Below are 24523 nucleotides of genomic sequence, written 5' to 3'. Positions count from 1 at the left end.
GACCTGGCAATCACACAATCCAAGGATGTGGCCAGTGTTCGTCAGGTGAACTTGACTAACTGGTGAATAGCAAAGAAAGAACCGCTCTGTTATTTTAATTGCTTCCTTACTTCTTGACTGCTGGAGTCAGAAAAAAGAATTTGACAGCAGTTTGATGTTTAATGGCGATCCATGAAATCATGCTAAAAGGACAAGGTTTTTTGGGAGGAGGCACAAAATATGTTACATGCATATACTATAGTATATGGACGTGACAGTAATAATCATGTGTTTGTAATACAGGTGGAAGTATGACTAATAAATGAAAATGACTATAAAGTGACACAGAACAACCAAATAAGACACCAAATTACCCAAATAGACCTAAAGAGATCCAAAAGACTACAAAAAGACACAAAATTACCACCAGGAGATACAAAATAACAAAAAGAGACAAATTTACCTCAGAGAGACCAACCACATGGATGCACAAAATTACTGCAATAAGACACCTAGTTATTTAACAGAGACACAAAATGACCACAAGAAGAGACAGAAGACAACCACAAAAAGACGCATAATGACCATTAAGGGACACAGAACCTCAAAAGATGCAGAGCGACTACAAAGAGATGCAAAACCTAAAAGTCTATGTGTCTTGCTCTTGTAGGAGAGGTGGTGTGGGACTTTCCCTTTGGTATTTTTTTTTTCATTTGTACTATTTTGATAGATCATTCTTAAAATTCAGTTCTTCTATTTTTCCAAATGGTATGTTTGGATGCTACTGCCAGAAACAAAAATCCAATCACTTACTGTGCAGCAAAATACTTTTTTTTTTTTTTTTTTTTTCCAGAAAACACACACTCACACGCCAGACATAAGATAGCAGGCACTTCTTACAGCAAATGAAAAAGGATTCATGGATATGGTGATGGTTCTGTCTAGTTGGCAAGACAGAGTGGAAACATTTTTACATGTAAATGTCATGGATTGTGACTTTCAATATTTACTTGGTCAGTTACTGCCCAGTGTGTGTTGAGTGAGTTTTATCATGAAACCTGCTCTCGTATGAACCGTCATGATTATTATTGTGTTGATAAAGTGGATTTTATGTGTGGTTTTATTTGATAACAGTCGTACGTAATTTGTTTTCCTTTGTAACCCTGCTGGCTCCGCAATACAAAGATCAGCTCTCAGTGTTGATCTGCACTGGGAACCATGTGGGAAACTTTTTTTGTAAACTCTGGCAACTACAATGATCCTGCATTTCCTCGTTTCTCAGACAGCGTCTTAGTTCTCAGACAGACAGAGTTCAGGGGAAGGACAAATAAATCTCAAACAGGCTGAAATTGAAAACAGCTATTTTTGATACATTCTTTCTTACACACCACATGCTGGAAATAATGACATAAAATCATCTGTGTCTTTTTCTTCCGCAGCATGTGTTCACCATGGACCCTACAAATGTGGAGAATGGACGAGGGAAGGTACCACATGACCCTAGCTTCCCCTTCGCTAGCACCTTCAGTGGTATGTCCCTTGATATTTTGCCTATAATTATAATTTTGTTTTGCTTATAGTTATAATTTCTCAAGTGGCTTATGGAGTGAATATGGCTAGAGAACTGTTTTCCACAGATATTTTGGCCTATATTGATACAACTGATTGAAAAACTGTTTATACTGTATACTCCCCTTCCTTCTCCTGTTTTCTGTCTGCCTCTTCACTATTAACTGTCAAAATAATGGGAAAAGGGCTTAAAACTAAAAACTTAAAACTTTGAGGATGTAAGATCCAGAAAGGTAGGTGTTCTATCCCTATCTTGTTGCACAAAGTCTTTAACAACAAAGTATACATTTCACAAGGTGACCCAGTGACAAAGCTGTCAAATTACCACTTGCTTTTTTATAATTTGATATTCTTATCTGCCAGATTTAACTATTTAAAATGCCAAACATGAAGAGTGGTTTCCTACACCTTTACCCTCTCACGGATCTCTGTTATGATTTGAAATGACAATAACCTTAAGAGCAGCAACTAGGGAAACCTTCTTTGGCTCTTACACATATGCACCCGCACACTTTCTGGAGTTGTGCTGAGTTGGTTAAATAGTTCTGGGAGTTTCTCTCTGAATGTCATTAGGTATTTAGTTTGTGAAATAACGCTGATTTGTACCAGTGACAGACAATCCTGGGAGCCACTGAGGCATGAAGTGTGTGTGTGTGTGTGTGCGTGCGTGCGTGTGTGCGTGTCTGTGTGCATGTGCAGCCCTCTATCCCACCGTCCTCTCTCGGCAGCTGGGTGCTCTTAGCATCAGAATTAATCCCACAAAGCATTACATTTGGCAGGAAATCGTTCAATTACAGCCAAGTATTCAGTAGTTTGGACCTCAGAGACATCAGACACATAGATACAGAACAATACACACAAAGCTGTTGAGGAACGCCATTAGGCTTGCAGAAGTTTATTGTAGAATGGATAAAACGAGATTTTGAATTGTACATTCTGGGAGAGGATGATGATTTTTTTTCAAGGTTTGTTCATCTGCATCACTTTAGATGTCACATTGAACCTAATGGGAGGTAAAAAAGTTGACTCAGCAAATTTGTCGTCCTCCTAAAGGTCAACAGAGTTGTGTAAAATGACCAGCCAGCCCGTGTTACAGGACTGTCCCTGAGTCTGACCGACTGCCATATTCAGGCTGTCTGTTTCTGTCACTGACCGTGACTGCTGACCTCTCTATGGCTTTTCCTCATCAGGGATCAATAGTGTGCAAAAAGAAAAAAAAGGCTTTTATTGGTCATTGCTGCATACTGACACTAACATTTTTTCTCATGCAAAGTTCACCAGCCCTGAAACTTGTCTGTAAAAAATAAAGCAAATCATGAGACAATTGATAGACATGGATGCGTTACTGAACAGGCCTACTAAGCTCAGACCCAGGGGCCTAAAGTGTCCCCTACAAAATGACACCCAGAGAGACATATACCGACCAGGGAGAGACTAAAAATGCCCGTAGAGCAAAATAAAAAAGATAGAAAAAATAAACATGAGGCACAAAATGACTACAAAGCAATGCAAAACAGCTGCAGAGACACAATGACTCACCGTGACAACGAAAAGGGACAAAACTATCACAAACACCACAAAGAGATACAAAACCACAGAAAGTTGCATAATGACTACAAAGAAACGCAAAACAACAACAAAAAGAGACTAACCAACTATGAAATCATGTGTCTTGCTTCTGTGTATCCTACTAATTGAGTAGACAAGCGTGGACAGACAAAAATACAGATCCAGGCGTGTAGAGTTTGACCAACAGCATATGATGAGAATTAAGAAAGATTGAAGAAGAAACCCATAGAGAATAAAGAAGAAAAGAATCCAAGAATAAAACCATAAAAGATGGTGAAAGCCCAACTGATTAGCCATCAACTCAGAAATCTTTTTCTCTCCTCAATTTCAAGATCTTCTCCCAAAATACACAAAGCTCAATAGGCTCTGTCATCACCAATTACTGTATGTGCATGTGTGTGTATCTTTTGCTTGTGTGATCATAAATCAATTTTATGAGTGTTTGTGTCTGTAAGGTAAAGAAATGTGTATGTATCTAATACCATTATTGTAGCCAAATAAGATTAGATAAGAATTAATTCACAACAGTGAGATCACTGTGTGTAGCCAGATTCATTTGCTACATTGGCCACCATGTTGGGAAAAAATAAAAACAAAACAGATAGTTTTTCAAAAGAAGAAATATCTCTCATACTTTTTCATTATCCGACCGCCGTTGTATGAGCTCTGTCTCCAAGTTGCTGAGGTCGCTGTCTCCTCTAATGACAGATAACCGTGACTGTTAAAGGTTTTTCCAAGGTTCATTTACACAACGTGCCACAGGACAGATATTATATCTACTTGCAGAAAAATCAGTTTTCTGAGTTGTTGAAATTCAGTCCATGCTTATGGTCTCAGTGGAGGATGTACTGTACGAAGTGTGCTTGAGTTGAGGTTTCAGATTACTCTCCTGGTGTGTTCTGTATTGGATTTGTTTGATTTCCTCTTTCCTTCCCCTCCTCATTTACTGAACCACAAATTCTTTCTCTGTCACCCTTGATTTCCTTATTGTTCTCATGTGCCAAACCTTTTATTTTCTGCTAATCTGTTTTCCTTTATTGCTGCTGTTTCTTTACATTTGCTCCTTATGCTATACTTTTTTCACTCTTACCTTCATCTCTCTTTCCTGTTGTATGTTGTGGGTTGTTGTGTGTCGTGTGTATCAATTTTCTCCTCTACATCTCTTTGTTTAAAATGTATTCTCTGTTTCCCCCCTCCTCTGTCTCTGCCTGTCTACAGGTGGGGAGCTGTACACAGGACTGACAGCAGATTTCCTGGGTAGAGACTCTGTGATCTTCAGGAGTATGGGAGGTCGCTCCACCATGAGGACAGAGACTGACCAGAAACTTCTCCATGGTAACATTTTCCTGTTTTATCAATCTGTTACATTCAATACAGAAATGAGACAATGTAATGTCAACATTATTTTTCATATAAGGACACCTTGGAGTCCATGTTACCGTTGAGAGTTAATCAGTATTATTGCGTGATGCAAAGCACATGTGCGATGGTTACATGCTGTTGAATAGTTTTGCTCAAAGTGTTAATGAACATATTTTGCATTTGAGTGGAAGTTACTCTCAAAATAATGTGAAAATGTCATTTTAAAAGTGCTATATGTAAGATACTCATTAAAAAAAAAAGATGTATGCATTTTTTTGGACACTGGTATGATGATGAAAAACTAACTATTTACTGCTGTGTTGCTTTTGCACTCTTCTGGACTGATTTACAGAACAAAATTACTACATTTCTCAAAGTTTCTTTGGTAAAAGTCATAAAGACGATGAAGGGAGTAATTACAGGTTTATCATTATCTGTGCTCGTAAAGCTGCCGTGCAGGGAAGTGAGGGGGGCGATATTGTTTCAGTCTCAGAAAGCAATGGGATCTGTTGCAAAGGTGTTGATTTTCTTTCACTTTCTGTTTTTTTGTTGAATCGTCTTTTTTACGTTTGATGCCAAATTGGGAACATTGCTTTTGAGGTTGCGCGCTAACACCACCTACTTTTTCTGAGGCATTCTTGCTTCTTTGAGTTGCATCATAGCAGTTCTTTGAAAAAAACATGCTCTGCTAATTTCATGTTTTTAATGGGTGGGTCCAAATGCACTCAATATTAAGGCGTATGGGTACTCTACATGCCCCCCAAAATCTATGCCTATGGTCTTTTGTAAATATGGTACATTTTAGCAGCAAGATGGGCTCTGATGCTATGAAAAAGACTGCTAATCATTCATAAAAAATCCTTTCATACTCACCTCCATGTCTCTCCACCCTTACATCTTCCTCTGCAGACCCTAAGTTCATCGCAGCCCACCTCATCCCAGACAATGACGACAGAGACAACGATAAAGTGTATTTCTTCTTCACTGAGAAGGCCACGGAGGCAGGAGACAGGGAGGGGGCCATACACACACGTATCGGACGAGTGTGTGCGGTGAGATGCTTAATAAAATCTTTATGTGTACACTTTTACTCTATGACACAGTACATGATGTTTCTGTTAAGGCTGCAACAGGAAACTGTTATCTAGCCTCATAGATACTTTTACTTGCCAAGGTTTAAAGATATCTCTCATGGAGTCTTGTGCATTCGCTTCATTCCAGTGGAGGTGAATTTTGTTAGCGGTGCTCAAAACATTAAAAAATGATCTACAGAGAGACTCCAGATGTACCCGTAAGGACTGAGAGATTATCTGTTGGCAGGTGGGGGGGAGTGAAGCCAGATGGTCAGGTGAGCTACACAATGCTCTTCCTTCTGGCTGTACAAACATCCAGTCCCAGCAATGAGACATCTGCCTTTCACTTGAAGAAGCTGTGATCTGGGAGAGTCTGGGAATCCTTTTGGGCTTTCTTGTTTTCTGGAAGATTTGTCATGTCCTACATTTTGAGTCTGCACCAGGCTTTTCAGTCTGATAGCTTCACACTGCCACAGAAGTCCACTGGAAGATGGTTATATGAGAACACGAGCAGAAAAAGTGTCCTGGAAGGGGATAGTAATTTGATTTAGGAGTCTTTTTCTTCAGGGTCACATACAAATGTCTGCTGGTTTTACTGACTAGGACAAGAGGTAATGGTTTTATGGGTTTATCCTGTTCTTGTGACATTTACAAACCCTCTCTTGGAAAAGATAAATGTCTTTTGGAGCAGTCAAATATTTACATTTCCCCCAAAGGACTGCGAATGCATCGTGATATTCAGAATCATATGAATTCTTCCTCCTTCCAAAACCCCACACAGCTGTCAAATTGGCCAACTGTGATCCCCATCTGCTCTGCAATCTCCCTCACATTCTTTCACGCATCGATTTGTCTTAGAAAACCATATGTGTGCTACGTCCACCATACGCAAGCCTTGGTATGCAAAGGAGAATACACACCATTTATACACACACTCGTTTCACTGTGCCAGAAAAGTTTGGAAAAATTTCTTAGACAAAATCCCACCTTGACCTTCAAATTATAACTTTCTTTGCCATTCTCATTTCCCTCTCTCTCACTCCCCTTTTTCCCCATCTGTCTCTCTTTTCTCCCTGCATACACGTTATAGTATTTCCTCTTCATCCCTCCTTTTCTCCCTCAGGCAAATCTGAATAGTTGTCATCACTTCCCTTGTGGTACGTCTTGCCAAGCAGCCAATTATCACCGCTGATCCTCATCTCTCTCTTTTTCTCTCGCTCTCTCTCGCACACACACAAACACAAACACACACACACACACATACACACACTGTTGTGCACATATGCATAGGAAATTATTTCTTCAATTTTGATAAAATGGAATAGTGGAGGACATACACTCACACAGTATCTATCATGAGTCTTTTTCCATTTATTCTCTGCAAAAGACATTACATCTTCTTTTGTTATACATAGTCTAACCACATTTTGGTGCCATGCTAGAAACATACCCTCCTTGATTGCCTTATCTTTAAGTTTAAGTTCATAATCCTGCTGCATTGTTCCTGAAATTGGTGGTCCTACACTGTTTCACCCACTTCAAACACCCCTTAAAGCTGCTTTAACCTCAGTGTTTCAACCCAGATCCAGTGTGCTGGAGTACAGAGCCAAAAAGTGAAAATGTGTATTTGTAAAAAGAGTATGCAGCTGTGTTTTATAGGTTGTGTGTCTTTTCTGCCAGAATGATGTTGGAGGCCAGAGAGTGCTGGTTAATAAGTGGAGTACTTTCATCAAAGCCAGACTGGTCTGCTCTGTGCCAGGACCGCATGGCATCGACACACACTTCAACCAACTGGGTGAGATACAGACATTCTTATTTTTATTCTATCAAGGTTATGCTTTTGCACGTTAACACATGCAGCAGCATGTCACATACAGATGCATACACAGACTATCTACACATGCTTGTTCTTGTCCACAAACAAAATGCATAAGAGCGTAAATTCCCACATTATGTTGCACATAACACTAAATGGCATTGTCCTTCTACATGAAACAGAGGATGTTTTCCTGCTGAGGACCAAAGATGAGAGAAACCCAGATGTCTATGCAATCTTCAGCACTATCAGGTGACTAACCAAGCTTCATACTGTATGTGCTTACAGGTCATCTACACATTAACTAATCTGCCTTACTTTACCTGAATATTATTGAATTAGATATTATTGGAGTTAATCAGAGAAAGTAAATTGAATTGTTCAGCTGTGTCTTTCCTTGATTAAAGCTACCAAAGTCTATATTAAATATTTGTGAGCCGCAGCTGAATATCTTCATTTTGATGATGTAATTATGCCTTACCTTGCTGAAGCAATGTAGTTGTGTAGTCCAGGGTGTGTCATTACACAGTTACATAACTGTTGAGTGTGGCTTCAACTTTGATGATTATTTAATTTGGTAATATCATTGACTTACAATTAATTAACACAAGTAATTCATACTATTATTGCTGTTCGACTTTAAAACCCTAATGGATCCAAGTACTTAAAATTATAAACTGGTGGGTTGCCTAGTAGCTCACCTGGTAGAGCGGGCACCCCATGTACAAAGGCTGTGTCCTTGCCACAATGGCGGTGGGTTTGATTGCAACCTGTTCCCCTTTGCTGCATGTTATCCCCTTCCTCTCTTCCCTTTCACACTATGCATCCTTTACAATGAAGGCAAAGACAAAAAATAATCTAAAAAAGCCAAGAAACTGGTGATTGTATTCTTGTCCTTATTCTCCAACTTTTTCCTTTAAGTTTACTATATGTCTTTTGTCAATATAACTGAATGTTCAGTCATTTTTTGTCAATTATTTAATCAAAATAATTCAGTTAGTTGTGGAAATGTTTAACTGTATATCTCCACTCTTCCCTCCACAGCAATGTGTTCCAGGGTTTTGCTGTGTGTGTTTACCGTATGGCTGACATTAGAGAGGCCTTCAATGGACCGTTCGCTCATAAAGAAGGTCCTGACTACCAGTGGGGGGCCTATGAAGGCAGGGTCCCTTATCCAAGACCAGGCGTGGTGAGTGATTGTCTACAAACAATATGACCTCTAACCCTAAATTTATTTAAATGTTTTCATTGCCCAACCTTAGCCGTACCTTATCCACGCTGCTCTTGGCTTGACCACAATAGTTCCCATTACACACGCCTCTGCTTGGCAACATTCTAAAGAAAAACATGATGTCCTGCCCTTCATATGCTGATGACACACAGTTATACATCACTCTACCCACTGCTGATCTCAGTACTATAAACAGGTAGACTGTATGAACAGTATCAATTATTGAATTTCCAACCTAGATTAAGATACTTAATAGGTTCCAAAAAATAGACTCATGAAAACACTTAAAGTCAGTATTTCTGAAAACAGTTAGTAGATGAAGAACCTCAGAGTTGGTTTGAATGCTCACTTAAACTTTACATCTGCAACAAAATTCTATCAAATTTTAACATTTACTTTACTTATTAACATATTTGGGGACAGCAGATTTTGAGTATCACGTAAACATGCCAGATTTCAGGGTAGATTTTTATCTGCCCAACAACAGCCATAGAGGTTGACATTTTCAAATGTTGTTAGACAATTAAAAGATCACCGACCTGTCATTCCAACCAAAATATAGAGTCCCAATGTATTTACAGCGTCACATTAATACCTGGTGCCAGCTGGGTGTACTAGGAAAGCATGGAGGATTTATATCTCAAACTGATGCTGAAAATCTGGCTAATTTATTCCTCCCAAACATTGCAATACTATTTTTGGATTACCAATGGGGAGCTCATTTTAAAACACAGCAGCAGCACCATGTACCACAGCCTCCAAAACTGTCACAGAGTTGAATCAACACTTTAAAAACAACAACAAAATCTCAAACTTCATTAAGGTAGGTTTTATTGCAGGGTCGCTGTATAAGAATGCATTACATTAACCTAGGTGTACCTATTGTGCCAATATTTAAATCAATCAATTTAGAATCTGTGATACATCCCTATTTGACATTGTTGTTCAGCAACACCTAAAAGAGGTCCAGTGACTGAGATATAATGTAGATAGCACTGCATTTTCCGCAGTATATTTACTAATGTAGTATGTAATATAGTTGTGTACAAATGCAATTCTTATGGGAAGTGGTTGCTCGGGCTTACTGTGTGTGCTAGACCAGAGAGGAAAAAAAGAATTGCAAGGTGATAAAAACGTTAAAAATGAGGCGTAGAAAAGTTTCCATATCAGTAAAGTAAACTACTGTATGTGGTAGTGCAGCTGTGGTGACTGTACACAGTGCAGAGCCTCCTCCTGGTTTACATCCTGAATCTCAGCAGAGCTCTGTCATGTTCGCTCAACCACATCACTGTAATTCAGACTTGTTATACACACAAACACACACGTGTAAAGGCAACACACATACACGCGCTCACATCGAGCACGCAATTCCACCTCATTACCAGAGCGCAGGCAAGCCTATGGAGGCAGAGGGATTATGAATAATGTGAGAACAGAGCAGACACCTCTGTGGTTTCACTTTGCTGACTCCTTGATTAACAGGAATGTCTTGGCCCAAAACTGAGGGTATAAAAGAGGGGGGGGGGGGGGGGGGGGGGGGGGTAGAGGAAGAGAGGAAACAGGGTAAAAGATGATGAATTGGGGCATGCTGATGAAGAGGCACAGATGGGAATGGGGGGAAGATAGAGGGGGTGTCGATTGATTTCTGCTTCTCTCTGATTGAAATATTTATCAAAATTCACTTGATGAAGAACATCTTGCTGCCCTACTTGGATGTTTAGCTGAAGTTGAATTTTTTTTTTGTAAAAAAATTCTAATGATCTAGATTTTTCTGTCTCACTCACACCAGACAGAGCATTTAAGTACTTTTTTTTATTTTCCTGGATTTAAGCTTTATGCTGTGTAATATCCATCATGCATCCTTACACACCTGCCCAAACTCACCCAGGAATGGAAAATAAAACTTCAACTCATATGAGAGAGATTTGGTGGATTTATACTCTCTAGATATTTGTCTTGGATTGAACCATTACTGCACAGTGTTTAAATTTCTGTCATAACTCATTCTATAAAAGAGGAAATGATGGGATAATATAGATAGCAGGTTTACTGGGGTTTTAATGAAAATCCTACCTGGACTGAAATTTGTGATGTATTTTTTGCTTGCCTCTCTTATCTACACAGACATGTATTTTCATCATAAGGGCCTCATGATTGATACTTAAATATAGAGCTTTTGGGCTGCTACCAGAATGACTTTATCCTTTGTGATCCATACAGCTTTTCAGTTACCTGTTTTTCTTGGATTGATTTTGGACAAGAAAATCACTACTGCAGCCTGTTTTAAATCAATAGTACTTTAATATGCTGTCATCTTAATAATCAGAGAATCATTTGCATATTTTTCTGCCTCCTGTCTGCACTGACAGCTCCGATTGGATTTGAAGTGCCATACTTTCAACTGTCTTTTCCTTATAAAGGCTTTGTTGACTGTTCTCTTACAGACAATTTTTAAAGAATGAGCTATGATTATTTTTTTCTTTAAAATAAAAAAAGGGAACTCTGGAAAGGGGCCAGAAGCAGATCTACTCTTTCTCCCTGATTAAAAATGTCTGGATCTGGCCTCTGTTGTGGTAGGTTCCACTTTTGCTTTCTGCTCTCTCCAGCGCTGAATCAAATCAAAGTGAGGAGATAGGTCTGGCTATGGGAGATTAGCACTAGATTTACTGGTAAAAGAGCTATGGGCATTAAGAAAGCTAGTGTTGGAGGAAACATAGGAAAAATTTAACCATACATGTTTGAGCCTCAGTCAGATCCAGACTCAGATGGAGTTTGGGCAACTACCAGATGTATCAGAATGATAGCTGAGGTTTACATCTTTTCTTTATGTTGCTTGTTAGCTTGTGAAGCTTGTAGCTTGCTGTCAAAACTTTCATTATGCCTAAACAAATTCTCACTCTCTATACTGAAAGTCCATTTTGTGACAGAGGTTTTTTTGGTTTCTTTAGCTGTGCTGTGGCATAGTCTATTTCCCGTCTGTGTGTTTTCATATTTAACAGCTTTACTATTAGTGATGTACCTAATCTGGCTTTCCAAACGCACTTTTGAATCTCAGATTTTAGGGAAATGCACAAAAATTAACCCAGTACAGGAATGTGGAAACACCTCCCTAATGACAAACTTCCCATATACAAATCAGTAAAGTCAAGGTCAGACATTTTAGGGGACATAAACATAAGAAAAAGACATTTTTGAGAGGTGGGGAACATTAAATATCCTTTATCTTTTAAACGTCCAAACTCTTGCCGGACCATTTTAGGGATTGCTAACTGCCTACCTTTGGTTGATAGTGGACAGATAGTTGACAGATGGTACAGGATACAATTAATGTTCATAGGCCTAATTAAAAACAGGCTTCTGCTAACATGTTCATGCAAGCAAAGGTTGATATAGAATTGAGGAATTGAGTAATTTTCTAGGATTTGAACCTCAGCTAATCTCACTCTCCTCTGCTGGGTCTGTTTGTCATAATTGAGCAATTTCCCAAACATAATACAAAAGGGCTTGCACAATGCATACTGTGCTCAACACACATACAAAAACACTTGCACACACAATAATAATTGGTGTGAATAGAAGTCTGCCAAATACCTTCACCTCTCTCTCTCAATAATCCTCTCTTGGCTTTCTGTTGTAGATTGAACGCAGTTGACTTGCTACAGCAAATTTCCAATGAGTTTGACATAAGATTTTGGAACTGTTCTAGTTTAAGTTTTACGTGTTGTGCAGGAGTGGTTTAGTGACCAGTTGATAATACTAACAGATTAATGATGTGCATTGGGAGCAACCCAAGTATCTGTGTCGAAGAAATTTTACACACATACATGTTAAAAATAGTCCCTTCAGTTCCAAAAGACTGTGTTGTTTGTGTGTGTGTAAAAACAACTACTAAGTTGATTTTAGCATTCAGTTTACCCACAGATAAAAGGTTTGTTTGGAACTTATTTTGAATTATACATAAATGCTACTTCTTGTGAAACCTCATTACTCATGTAAAGAAATATACACTTTCTGGAAGCATTTGCTAACACATTCCACATCTTCTGCCACAAAAAGTGATTGACGCCATTTATTAAATCATACTCAGAGGAATCATATATCAATGGTTTGTGCAGATTTGAGTCCCTGCGCAGTTCAGATCCTCCCACTGAAATTGTATCCAGACCATTACTGGGCTATTGTGTGGATCAGTTACTGTTGTGATAAGCAGGAGTAACAATATTTCTACCATATGGAAGTACAGTCTGGGAAAGCAACATCAGGCAATGCAGTTTATACAAATACCAAGTGGTGTAATGACTAAATGCTCCCTCAAGAATCTCGTCTGCGAAAGAGACTAAATCTTACTTAAATTTCTCCTCAGCCAATTTATGACAATTGTCAGTTCATGACTTTGACATATGCTTCCATTTTAGTTAGTCACTACTGCAGTGTTACTTTTCTGAAATTTATTTTCCTTATCCACATCTTTCGGTCATTCCAACCTCCCCCTTCATAATCAGTTTGTATGTTTGTTTCCTTCTTAGGCTCTCAGGTATTTTTTATGTATATTTAGTTAAGAAATTTTATTATTATTAATGTATTTCAAAACTTCAAGTAGAAATATTCACTTCACTTCTTTTTTTGTATGTCTTTCAGGGAAAGAAGTCAAGTTTGAAATCTTGTAAACCCAGTCAAGAGCGTTGTACTACCTGATATAAATGGGGGGATTTTTTTAAACTAACTGCTTCTATAGATGTTTTTCCAAGCACACAACTTTATAACTGTGGTTTTGAACTTTCTTCCAAGGTTTCAGGCATAGTAAAACTGCTAATGAGGGTTCTTTGAGAAGACTTTAAGACCATAATTAGGCCTCCATTCTTTTGGAAATCACGCCTACAGTGGTGGGAAATGGTGAGAATACAGAGGCATGCTGGAGAAACACCAACATTTTGCCTGTTTTGCTTCTGCTTGTCTGTCCTGCTCTTTCCATTCATTCTCTTCCAGTATAGCGTCAGCAGTTATCCAGCCATGGTTTTCAATAAAAAAGTTTAATTTTAATAACATCTCTGTTGTCCTGTTTCTCCTAATTTGGCTGATCCTCGTCTCCGCCTCTCCAGTGCCCAAGTAAAATCACCAACCAGCCAGGCAGAGAGTTTGGCAGCACAAAGGACTTCCCTGATTCAGTGCTTCAGTTTGCACGCAGCCACCCACTGATGTGGCGACCGGTGTATCCTGCCCTGCGCCAACCTGTGCTTGTGAAGGCCAACATTCCTTACAAGCTGAAACAAATCGTGGTGGACCGGGTCGAGGCAGAGGACGGACAGTATGATGTCATGTTCATCGGCACCGGTAATACAAGCAAGAATGTGAAATTAGGCCCTGCGGGGAAACTGGATAATTGTGGCAGAGAAGAATTTGCGATAACATGCAGGCATTCTATTCCTATTCTGTAACCTTGTCACTTATAGTATGTGTTTGTGTTTTTCAGACGTTGGCACAGTATTGAAGGTCATTGCTCTGCACAGTGGTAACAACCTGGAGACAGAGGAGGTCACACTGGAGGAGCTGCAAGTCTTTAAAGTAAGAATCACCCCCTCAGGTGTCCTAATAATACTCTCTTCTTCCCCAATCATTGTGTTTTAATGCCATATTGAAGAAGCAGTCATTCATCATTTTAAATAACATTTCTTTCACTGTTCCTTAAACCCTCTTTGCAATTGACAGATAAGGAACCACAAAGATGTCCTAAAAGAAAAGCTGTTTAAACCTTATCACATTTTTTCTCCCTGTTCTTAAAAGAATAGTTCTATTCCTAAACTTGTCATTTTTTTGAATGTAAGCCTTTTCTACTCTATACTTTATGTCAATTATTATCATTATTTCAGGTGCCATCTCCAATTACATCGATGGACATATCTGTTAAAAGGGTATGTTAATACGACTGTAATTACTTACTTTAATTCTCACTTCCATCAACTTAAGTTAACAGTTTTAAAATCATTAAACCTTACACCCTTCTTTTCTCCTCTTATGATTTCAAACAGCAAGCCCTGTTTGTGGGCTCTCCAGCTGGTGTGGCGCAGGTGAAGCTACATCGTTGTGAGACTTATGGGAAAGCCTGTGCTGAGTGCTGCCTGGCAAGAGACCCTTACTGTGCCTGGGATGGATCACTTTGTGCACGCTACATGCCCAACGGCAAACGTCGCTTCCGCAGACAGGACATCAGGCATGGAAACCCTGTGTTACAGTGTGTGGATCAAAATCTGAATGGTAAGTTACCTACTTACACCCTGCTTTTTTTATTGGTTGGGTGCAGTGCCCTCCTGGATAGCATCTGGCCACATAATTGTCCATCTGAGAATCAAACTGTTCATTTTTATTTTTTTAAACGTTTTTAATTAGTGAGCTTTATAGGTGCTGATGGGCAGATTTCGTCACCGTTACACAGAGCCAAGCTAGCTGTTTCCCCCTGCATAAAGTCTTTATGTTAAGCTAAGCTAACTGGCTGCTAGTCATAGCTTCATATTTACCATAAAGATATGAGAGTGGACACAATGTTCTCATCTAATTCTTGGCAAGAAAGTGAATAAGCAAAATATCAAACTATTTCTTAAACATCACAGACCAATTTAAAGATACAAGTGGTCAAACTTTTAAAAATGGTGGTAGTATTAATGCTGTGTGAAGATTTAGGTTTGGATGATTCATCTGCACCACCATTTAGGAGTGGTGGAGGAAGGAAAAGGAGAGATATTATCACCATGTATAGGAGATTCAAGTGAACAAACAGCCAATATTTGACTACAATAAGTACTTCTAAATATTGCTAATATCTGGCACACTTCATAGAGAATTCATTAATATCATAATTGTTGCATGTTCACTCATGTTTTTACAACTCTTCATCGTCCTGGTTTGTAGGTCATGTTCCAAACATTCTTCATCTTGAAATCTGTTGGCAACGTTTTCCACATTCTTCCCAGGTCACTCTAGATAAGCATTACTTCTTGTATGGTCTAGACCAGGGTGGTGCTCTCCCCACACGCTAAACTATTTAGCTGTGGATAGGAAGAAGACTCCACTCGTGTTTGTATGGTCTGTGAGTCTGTGTGAGTTTGTGTCTTTAAGGGTCACCATGTATCTTTGTGCCTTTTTCTAAGGATGAAAGCCAAACAGTGTTTATGTGATTTGTACACGTCTGGCAGTTTATCCAAGCTGTGTGAGACTAATGTTTTATAGTACATTAGACAAAAAATATATGTTAACTTTTCAACAGCACGTCTGTTTACACACTACACATACAGTCTGTGTAGAGCACAACCTTGTACTCATTTCACACCAGATTGGCTTTGTGAGACTTTAAGAGCTCCAGATTTTTGCTACCATTTATCCTTAATAAACTCAGTAAGAGGATAGAAAGACCAAAGGAAAGATGATGATGATGATGTGTGTGTGGGTGTGGGTGTGTGGGTGGTCCTCGCAAGTAACCGAAAAAGTGGTGGACCCCCCAACTGATCAAAACAATGATGCGTGTGTGGTCCTTACAAGTGACCAAGAAAAACTGTGTACACCACACCTGATAAAAACAAGGAACAAATGTGTGTGTGTGTGTGTGTGAATTTGTGTGAGTGTGTACAGTCTTTACGTGTTATCAGAAAAACAGTGAACCCCACAACTGATCGAATCAATAATGTGCAAGTGTGTGTATGTGGAAGATGGACAGAGCTGAAAGACTGACAGATAACCTCAAACAGAGGTTATGTAAAGTCATCAGCGATCATATGAAAAGTAAGAATAAACAAAAAGCAGAAAGACAAATGAATGTCTGAAAACAGATAAAGAGGATGTGTAGGTGAGGGCAAAAAAAGACAGAAAAAATGAGTGAGATATAGGTTGTGTGCATTTGCTGGATGTGTGTTTGCTTACCTGGGTGCAGGTACGGTGCTAAGGTGATGAAATATGCCTCCCTCAAAGCCTTTGGATGAACTCACATTCTGTAAGGTTTCTTTGTGCCTAGGTGTCAAGCTGTTGTTGAGGGAGAACTCCCAGAGGCATGTGTTTTCTTTGCTAAGACTTAAATATCATCCTAATAACAGACGTTTGCTATTTGTCAGTGATATCTAAATGTGTACTCACTTGACATGAACTTTTCACAAAGCACAGGCAAAGCTGCTGCCTTGTTCACCAACTGTGTCCCCAAATCACCACTATATGAGGCTGACATCATATCTGTTTTCTGGGATTTGCAGTCAGATTGCAACTTTGTCTGTGTGTACAGTAGATGGTAATCAGGATTGTTCAACATAGTTTAAAAAATAAGCTTATTTGTTTTCTTGCCAAGAGTTAGAGGATACCGATACTGATACCACTCTAATGTCTGTACACTTAATATGAAGGTAAAGCCAGCAGTCTCCTGGCTTAGCACAGCAGAAAGACTAAAAACAGGGGTAAGAGATAGCCTGGCTCTGTCTAATGGTAAAAAATATCTGCCTACCAGTACCTTTAAAATTTGCTCATGTACTCATTATTTGCTGCTGTCTTAATCCATATAAAAACTGATGTATGAAATGGCAATTTGTGGTAACATGAGGAAATATGGAGTAAACCTAGCAGTAACTTCCTGCTAGATGTATTTTGTTACCTTTGTATAGAGCCTGATTATCTGTTTCCACTATGCTAAGCTAAGCTATCCAGCAGTGAACATGCACTAAACTGAGATACCTATCCAGCTCTTGCCAAGAAAGTGAATAAGTGTATTAAGCAAAATGTTGAAATATTATTTTAAATTATTCTGTCAGATATCTGGCTTGACTGCCTGTTATCTTTTGTTTTGTTGACTCACACATCTTCACCATATGATTCAGTTGGGCGTGTGGAACTGTCTCACATGCACATGGTTTAATGTGTTGCTCAAGAGTATTTTAGGCTCCCCTGGCAAATGCTTACATTGTATGGATACAGCAGGTGTCAAGGGAATTTAGTCCTTTACTAGACTGACGTTCTTAACTCTGATCATTTTACAATCTTCCAAATAATCTCTCTTTCAACCAGAAGACCTTGACGTGACAGAAGACAAGATTGTGTATGGGACTGAGAATAACAGCACCTTCTTAGAGTGTGTTCCTCGCTCTCCACAAGCTACTGTTACCTGGCTCGTGCAACGTGATGAGCGCAGAGAAGAGGTAGGATGAGTAAACAGCTATCCCATTAAACTCAAAATAATGATAATAAAATGAAAACCTATCCTTCTATGTATCATGGATGGGAGGTCAGGAAGGGTTTGGGAAACAGATGAGGGAAGGAATGAAAATATCTGGCCAATGTTGGCCGGAATAACTGCTGGAGTAACTGCCTTTAAAAGTGAGATTTGTGTGTGAATTTGGCACATGGTTGACACTTTTGACAGCCATTTGACATGTGGTTGAAATTAAGCAGTTATATTTCAAAGGAAAACGCACAGCTGCTCTTTCTTTTAGATAAACTGTGAATTCCAACCTTGACCACATGCCACTGAAGCTGAAGTGTCACTCAATGTCCACCTGCCATTGTGACTTAAACACTGTTGCAGAGTCTTATTTAAAGCACTACTTAGAAAATGATGTTGTTGCGTGTGCCCACACCCACAGTAATCATTCATTCAAGGGTATGTTTCTCCAAGCTTAACCAAGTGCCTCGGTCAGTCATGCAAGTATTAAGGCATTACCACCCCTCTCCATTTCCATGCAAATAAACATTTGGCTGCCACTCCAGCTGACAAGGCTGCCATGTTTGTGTTGGCACAGAAGGATAGAATCTGAAGAGAGGGGAGGGAGGAGGTCAAGAGAGAAAAGAGGTATAAATGAATAGAGGAGTGACTTGAGGGAAGATTCGTAAGGGAAGAAAGCGAGAATGAGCAAAGGAGTAAAAACTAACAGTGACTGGGTTTCATGGTACATTCTTGCTGTTGCAATTCAAGCTGAGAAAACAGCACAAAGAGCCCAGTCTGCCCTTTTTCTTTTCTCATGTCATGAAGTGGATTACATGCACTTTGCCCAGATATTCCTAGTTTGTTTGCATCAGCCAGATGAATGGGCAGAAAGCAACACTCTGAAAGCAATTTTCACAGGGATTGATAAGCATGCTAGACCTTCATAAAAAACTACATATAGTGGCTTTAAATACCTTTTTTTTGTTGGTTGTTTCTTGATTATCCACAAAAAAATGTCATTTATAGTCAGAAGGCTTGGAACTTTTATATGAACTACAAAAGCTTGTTCATACAACCCTTTGTGACTTTCACAAATTCATGGCAAAAGCATCCAATTTCAATTGATTTACATTTTTAAAATAACACACTTGACTTGCAGCATTACATGCAAAGATGAATTGATTCAAGACTTTTTGTTGCTTTATGGTGCAAAATATCTGTCCCAACAGTGTCTTTTGTTTTTTCTATTGCATTGTGACTACATGATCACAGTACAGTCTGAAACAAAATGACATGTTGATTTTACAATAAAATTCAATAAAATTTAATTCTTCCCCAAAGTATTTTTACTCTGCATCATATCTTCACAATTTGTTGTTCTGTCATATATAAAAGTTAAGATTAGACACATATTCTTTCTCTACCCCACTCAGGTAAAGCTGGACGAACGTGTGATGTCCACTGAGCAGGGCCTCCTGTTTCGTCGTCTTTTCCGCCAGGACGAAGGCGTGTACATCTGCCGATCTAGGGAGCATGGCTTTACACAGTCCCTGGCCCGCCTGACCCTCGAAGTCCTCCAGGGGGAGACTGTGGATGAGCTCATGGCACGAGACAGCGGCGGCCTCTCTGACTCGTTCAAAGACCGGTCCACAGGAGGCTACAGGGCCTGGATGCCTTGTAGCGCATACAGCAGGGGGGGCTCATCGAGCCAAATCGGCCAATCCCGTACATGGTTCAAGGATATCATGCAGCTGATTGGGCCATCAAATCTGCCGCATGTGGAGGAGTACTGCGAGAGGATGTGGTGCAATGACAAGCTGAGGAGAAAACACAAGAGCATGCTGGAAAAATACCGCCAGGCGCAGGAGAGCGCCAGGAAGGCACGTAGCAAGAGCTCTGGAGAACGTAACCGAACCCCGAGGGATCTCAGCGCATGGGAGGAGTAACAGATAGAAAGTTAGCAGAGGGAAAAAGAAGAAAAAAAGGACAAAGATTACAGTATAGGACATAAGAAATGGGCAGCGAATAGGGTCAAGACCAGAATCAACTCCTAATAGTTGAAACTTTGAGACCTGGATTTTTAGGAAGATCAGAAAAGAGCGTCTACTTCGGCTGTTAAACTGAAGAGAATGGATTTTATGACATCAGAGTATTTGAAAGTCAGGTGATAGGGGTTGGTTCTGGATATGGCCCAAAAACACAGAAGTGTGGGGCTACTGAACTGAAAAGGTTGTTGCTATAAAGAGGAGACGATACACTCTAGGATGCTTTTTAAAAAATCTTGTTTAACAAGGACTCCTCCCACTCTCACACTTGCATACTTTTATGGTTGAAAATGACAGACACTGTTTTCATTTCATCAAGTCATATAAAACCTTCACAAACCTCAGAATTATAGAACATATGCGTGTCTGTGGACTGACTCTTTAATGAACAGTTTGGGCTGGCTCTTGACAAATTGGGGTCTCAAAAGAGAGGAACCTCATTTACATGTTTTTCATCTTTGGAGTTTAAAAAAAGCAAGTTTGTCAAATGCAGCTCTGACACACACGGACACATACATTTACTTTCCATTTGTTCACTGGATTCATCTCCTTCTCACTTGGTCTTGAATGGTCCATGTTTCTTACCTTGTTGTGCACCGGGCTTTTTAAAAATTGAAATATTCACATGTCTTCAGCTCAAGACATAACTGAGTTTGCAGTGTATTTATAAGACGCATGTGCAACTAATTCACCCAGGCTTATAGACCTACTGTTTCTGATCTTGCCACTGTACATGCATTTACACACACTGTTACAAAAACTGAAATCCCACTTACTGAATGCATAAGCTCAGCTAGCTCAATCTGGAAGCTACTTTGAGACGACTGTTGATGGTTCAACAGATTAAAGGCACATTGCTTTATTTTTACTGCTGTGGGTTGAACTTTCCATTAAACACCGGCTACAGATCAAGATTCCTCTCTCGCCGACCCTGAGAGGGATATTTTACGGGGGCTTGCTCTAATGCTTTTGGGCACATACCGTAACACCTCCTGGAACGTACCTAATGGCCACAGTCTATCACTGATATTAGCCTCTCTGGGGGTCTCTATGCACCTCAACCCAATGAAATCTAGGTATGTGACATAAACACTAATCCAGCCTGCAAATAATGATCATTTTCAATAATTTGTTTATTACTTACATCAGGGAGGGTAAGTTCTTAGTTTGGTTTGTCTGTTTGTCAGCATGATTATGGAAAAACAACTGGCCCAATTTTCATGAAACTTGGTTGAAGGGTGTAGTATGGTCTAAGGAAGAACCCAATACATTTTAGAGTAGATCCAAATCATGGGGCAAATACACAAATTATTTTTCACTTTTGTCAAACTTGCAATATACAACATTCATAGTCTTGGTCAGAATTGCCTGCTCATAGCTCTCACTTCAGATGTCCCAAGGAAACATGGAGGTGGCTGAGCCGAAACAGCAGCTAACAATGTTATCAACTGTGCTAACACCCTAACAGTGATAACAACGGCAATGGTGCTGACAGAGTTAACAGTGTACTGGGCAACATTTTCCCACGCAGTGCAAAGCTATTGTGAATAGCTAGCCAGTAGGGACATGAAGGAAGGTGGGGAACTCACATTCAAACGCAACCGGTCAAGTTACCACAACAAAGAACAGACAAGCTCGGATTACAACACACACGGAGAAAGTTTGACTTCATTTCCTGCCCCAGAATTAATTACTCCATTATATATTTACATTGCAAATGGTCTTTTACTGCTATATGACAGTATAATGATTTGAATGTAGTATATTGCACCTTCAACATTGACGAGAGAGGGTATTTGGCCTTGGTTGAGATCTGTGCTCTCTGAGTACCCTTTTAGTTAATATTTTTACTTCTGTAATTTTTTAATTGATTAAAGCAGCTGTAGGTGATATCTTCAAAGGATTTTTTTCAGTCAAAATCCATTAAAGGAGAAATTACATAACCTGACCTCACTTTCCCACAGTTCCTCTGTCTGTTATAGCTCCAGTGACAATAGAGGGAACAACAGAAGGGGTCAGCTGTGATGGCCAACTCCTTGTGTGCTTTCTGCTTTGTAAACTCTGATTTTGAGACGGTTCATGCTTTGAACACAGTATAATCCGCATGTTATGCCCTCATGTAAGTTCTGTTGTTAAAATATAAGTTTCACAGTAGCTAAATCCACAGGGGAAAGGTGGGGAAAAGGACAGTGTTCAATTGATAAATAAGATGGACAAAATGGATAGAGACACAGGGCAAGTAAAAGAAAGACAGGGCATGGATGGGATGAGCTGTGAGCTCCAGATGTAAAAAAAAAACAAAACACAGAGGCGAGGTCATTAAAGACAGATGGCAGGCTGGGAAAACAAATGCCAAACTTGAGTTACAGTGAGGGCTATGTGTGGATGAGAGAGATGCGCTCCAAAGCTTCGGTTATATAATGGAAAGGGTAACTTTTGATAATAAAAATATTCATAAACTTAAGCAGAAGTAAAATGTAATTAAAAATGTATAAATTGATGACTGAGTTGCTTTCAACCATAACACCTAAATGTAACAATATGAATACAATTTTAAAAGCTTTAGAGTTGCATCATTAGTTTAGTAACATCCTCTGGCCCCATGGAGGTCCAGCTGCACCACTGATGGGTCAAATATAGTGCATCTAATAAACAATAAAAAAATATGTGCCTTTAATGTGTCCATAGTTAATTATTTCCAAATTAATTATATCATTTTTTTAATCTTGCAGTTTCAATCTTTGTCCCTGGACAAGTCTGCGTAGCTATGAAATATTACCTAAGATAATATTACCTACATTTGAACTATAATACACTAAATGTTGGTCACGTGGTGAAATCATCAGATTTGAAAGTACCTTAGAAAGTAAGTAACCTTGTTTTTTGGATTTATTTGATGACAGCTTGAAACACAATCAGCTGTTCACAAACAGTCTTTTGTTGCCAAAGAACTGAGGACCTCCAATATGTCTGCCAGAGGGTGAAACCCCAGTAATATGTGTACAGAAGAAGATGGTATCAATATTCTGGGAGCCCTCTCATTGTTTAAAATTAGCCAGGAAACAACATTAACACCAGTGACCTTTTTGTAACCTTCATGGCGTGTGAATGGCTTCTGAGAGGAGAAAGAAAAGGGAAGAGAGAAGACTGGGAGAAGAAAGGAAAGATAGAAAGAATACGGTACAAAGCATCTTGTGAAAGCTGTATTTGCAAAACTAAAAAACCTAAAAAAAAGCAAAAAAATATAACTCCTAATCACTAATCAAAACCCAATTCATCAGTGTTAAGTGAGTATTCCAGTTTGTACAGCACACATTTTACTCTAACAAAGTTTATTTTCTTAGTCTGAGCATGGTGAGACTGGCTATTAAACTCCACTTACAGTGTTTTCTTTAAAAATATTGCTTCTGATGTATATCTTAACGGGAAGAAAATGAAAGAGTGACAGAAGGACAGTGCATAAAAGAGAAAAGCAAATAGCCGGGTAAAAACTTGATTTGTCTTGAAAATAACCCTCCTTAAAAATTATCTGCCATAAAATTGTCACTCAATTGTACATTTTGCTCTTGTCATATTTTTTTGTGGAAATAAGTATTTTGTCTAGTCTGATCTGGTCTGTGAAGATGATTAGGTATTTTGTTGTTGTGGTGGTATCATTCTACTTCTGTAAGTCCACCTCATGACTCTGCATTAGTGTTATTAGAAAGTTAAAAACTGTCTGTGTCTAAGATATAACTTTGTAAATATGATTTGTACACTGTGTAAGATGGTCTGAAAATACAAGTTTCCATTTAAATGTCATAATGGAACTGCCAACTTTTTTCTTTTGCTGGACAGTATACTGAGATCTAAAAGAACACAGATGTAATAGTATGTGGTGGTATTGCGTCTCACTTTTATATTTTTATTTTCTGTTAAGATGTCCACTCTGTAACTAGTTCAATGCAGATTGTCAATACTTCTTAACTTATAGCTAAAACACATGTTGAATTTGCAGCACTCCTGCCTAAATGTCCAACTGTTGTATTTAACGGTATATCTGATGGATTTATATTGACAAAGACTCACTCATCAATGTGATCATTGTATTGTGATAACTGTTGTTAAAACTGGTGCACTCCTGTCAAACTGCACCAGGTGATTTCACTGATTAGCTGCTCCTCCTGGCACTAATTAGCAACTGCCTGCATCTGCTGTGACCACCACAGCTACTCTATATCAAGCTGACAAAGAGGCTCAGTCTGGTTCAGACTAGGAAAGAAGACACTGCAGTAAACCCATTCAGAAAATCTATCTTCCACAGCTACTCAGGACTTTGGTGTCCATGAACTTGGACGGTCTGAAGTCCAAAAAGCATGCATTGCCATCATGAACTCACTGAACATCATGCAAAAACAGTCAATGTAGAATATAAGCTAAAAAGTGTAAAAGGATCCTCTGATCCAAACTGAATATCAACTTGACCTTTCCCTTTATTATACTGCAAAACTGTGCTGGTTGTGGGGTCTCTGACAGAGCCTAATTTAAAGCATATTTATCTTTTATTTAAGTGTCTTTCTACCATGCATGCTATGTACTTGTATGCTAATTAACAGCATTAAAACTTGATTTTCTAACATAAAAGTGATCCTGACTGGGTGTTGTAAATATTGTGACTTTAAGTATAGGGGGGGGGGGGGGGGGTCTATTTAGTGCTTTGGCAGGACTAAT

At 39.1% G+C, this 24523-nt stretch overlaps 1 protein-coding gene across 2 annotated transcripts in view; it reads left to right on the top strand.

Moving 5' to 3' along the window:
- sema3bl (sema domain, immunoglobulin domain (Ig), short basic domain, secreted, (semaphorin) 3bl) overlaps nucleotides 1-24217 on the top strand; it is a 75174-nt gene extending 50957 nt beyond the window's left edge. The window contains exons 5-16 of one of the 2 annotated variants that reach the window (XM_042491430.1): nucleotides 1419-1509; nucleotides 4336-4452; nucleotides 5389-5531; nucleotides 7233-7347; nucleotides 7551-7620; nucleotides 8413-8557; nucleotides 13699-13930; nucleotides 14070-14161; nucleotides 14467-14508; nucleotides 14626-14851; nucleotides 17636-17763; nucleotides 19202-24217. In XM_042491430.1, coding sequence (XP_042347364.1) covers nucleotides 1419-1509; nucleotides 4336-4452; nucleotides 5389-5531; nucleotides 7233-7347; nucleotides 7551-7620; nucleotides 8413-8557; nucleotides 13699-13930; nucleotides 14070-14161; nucleotides 14467-14508; nucleotides 14626-14851; nucleotides 17636-17763; nucleotides 19202-19714 — 1914 coding nt within the window. In that variant the 3' untranslated portion in view covers nucleotides 19715-24217. Of the gene's footprint in view, nucleotides 1-1418; nucleotides 1510-4335; nucleotides 4453-5388; nucleotides 5532-7232; nucleotides 7348-7550; nucleotides 7621-8412; nucleotides 8558-13698; nucleotides 13931-14069; nucleotides 14162-14466; nucleotides 14509-14625; nucleotides 14852-17632; nucleotides 17764-19201 lie in introns of both variants that reach the window. The other variant, XM_042491429.1, reaches the window with a different exon arrangement.
- Nucleotides 24218-24523: the final 306 nt, after the last annotated feature.

The sequence above is a fragment of the Plectropomus leopardus genome, chromosome 8 (assembly GCF_008729295.1).
Source record: "Plectropomus leopardus isolate mb chromosome 8, YSFRI_Pleo_2.0, whole genome shotgun sequence".
In the NCBI taxonomy this organism is placed as follows: Eukaryota; Metazoa; Chordata; class Actinopteri; order Perciformes; family Serranidae; genus Plectropomus; species Plectropomus leopardus.
Note: the sequence above shows the minus strand (reverse complement) of the source record. Positions and strands in the feature narration are given on the sequence as shown.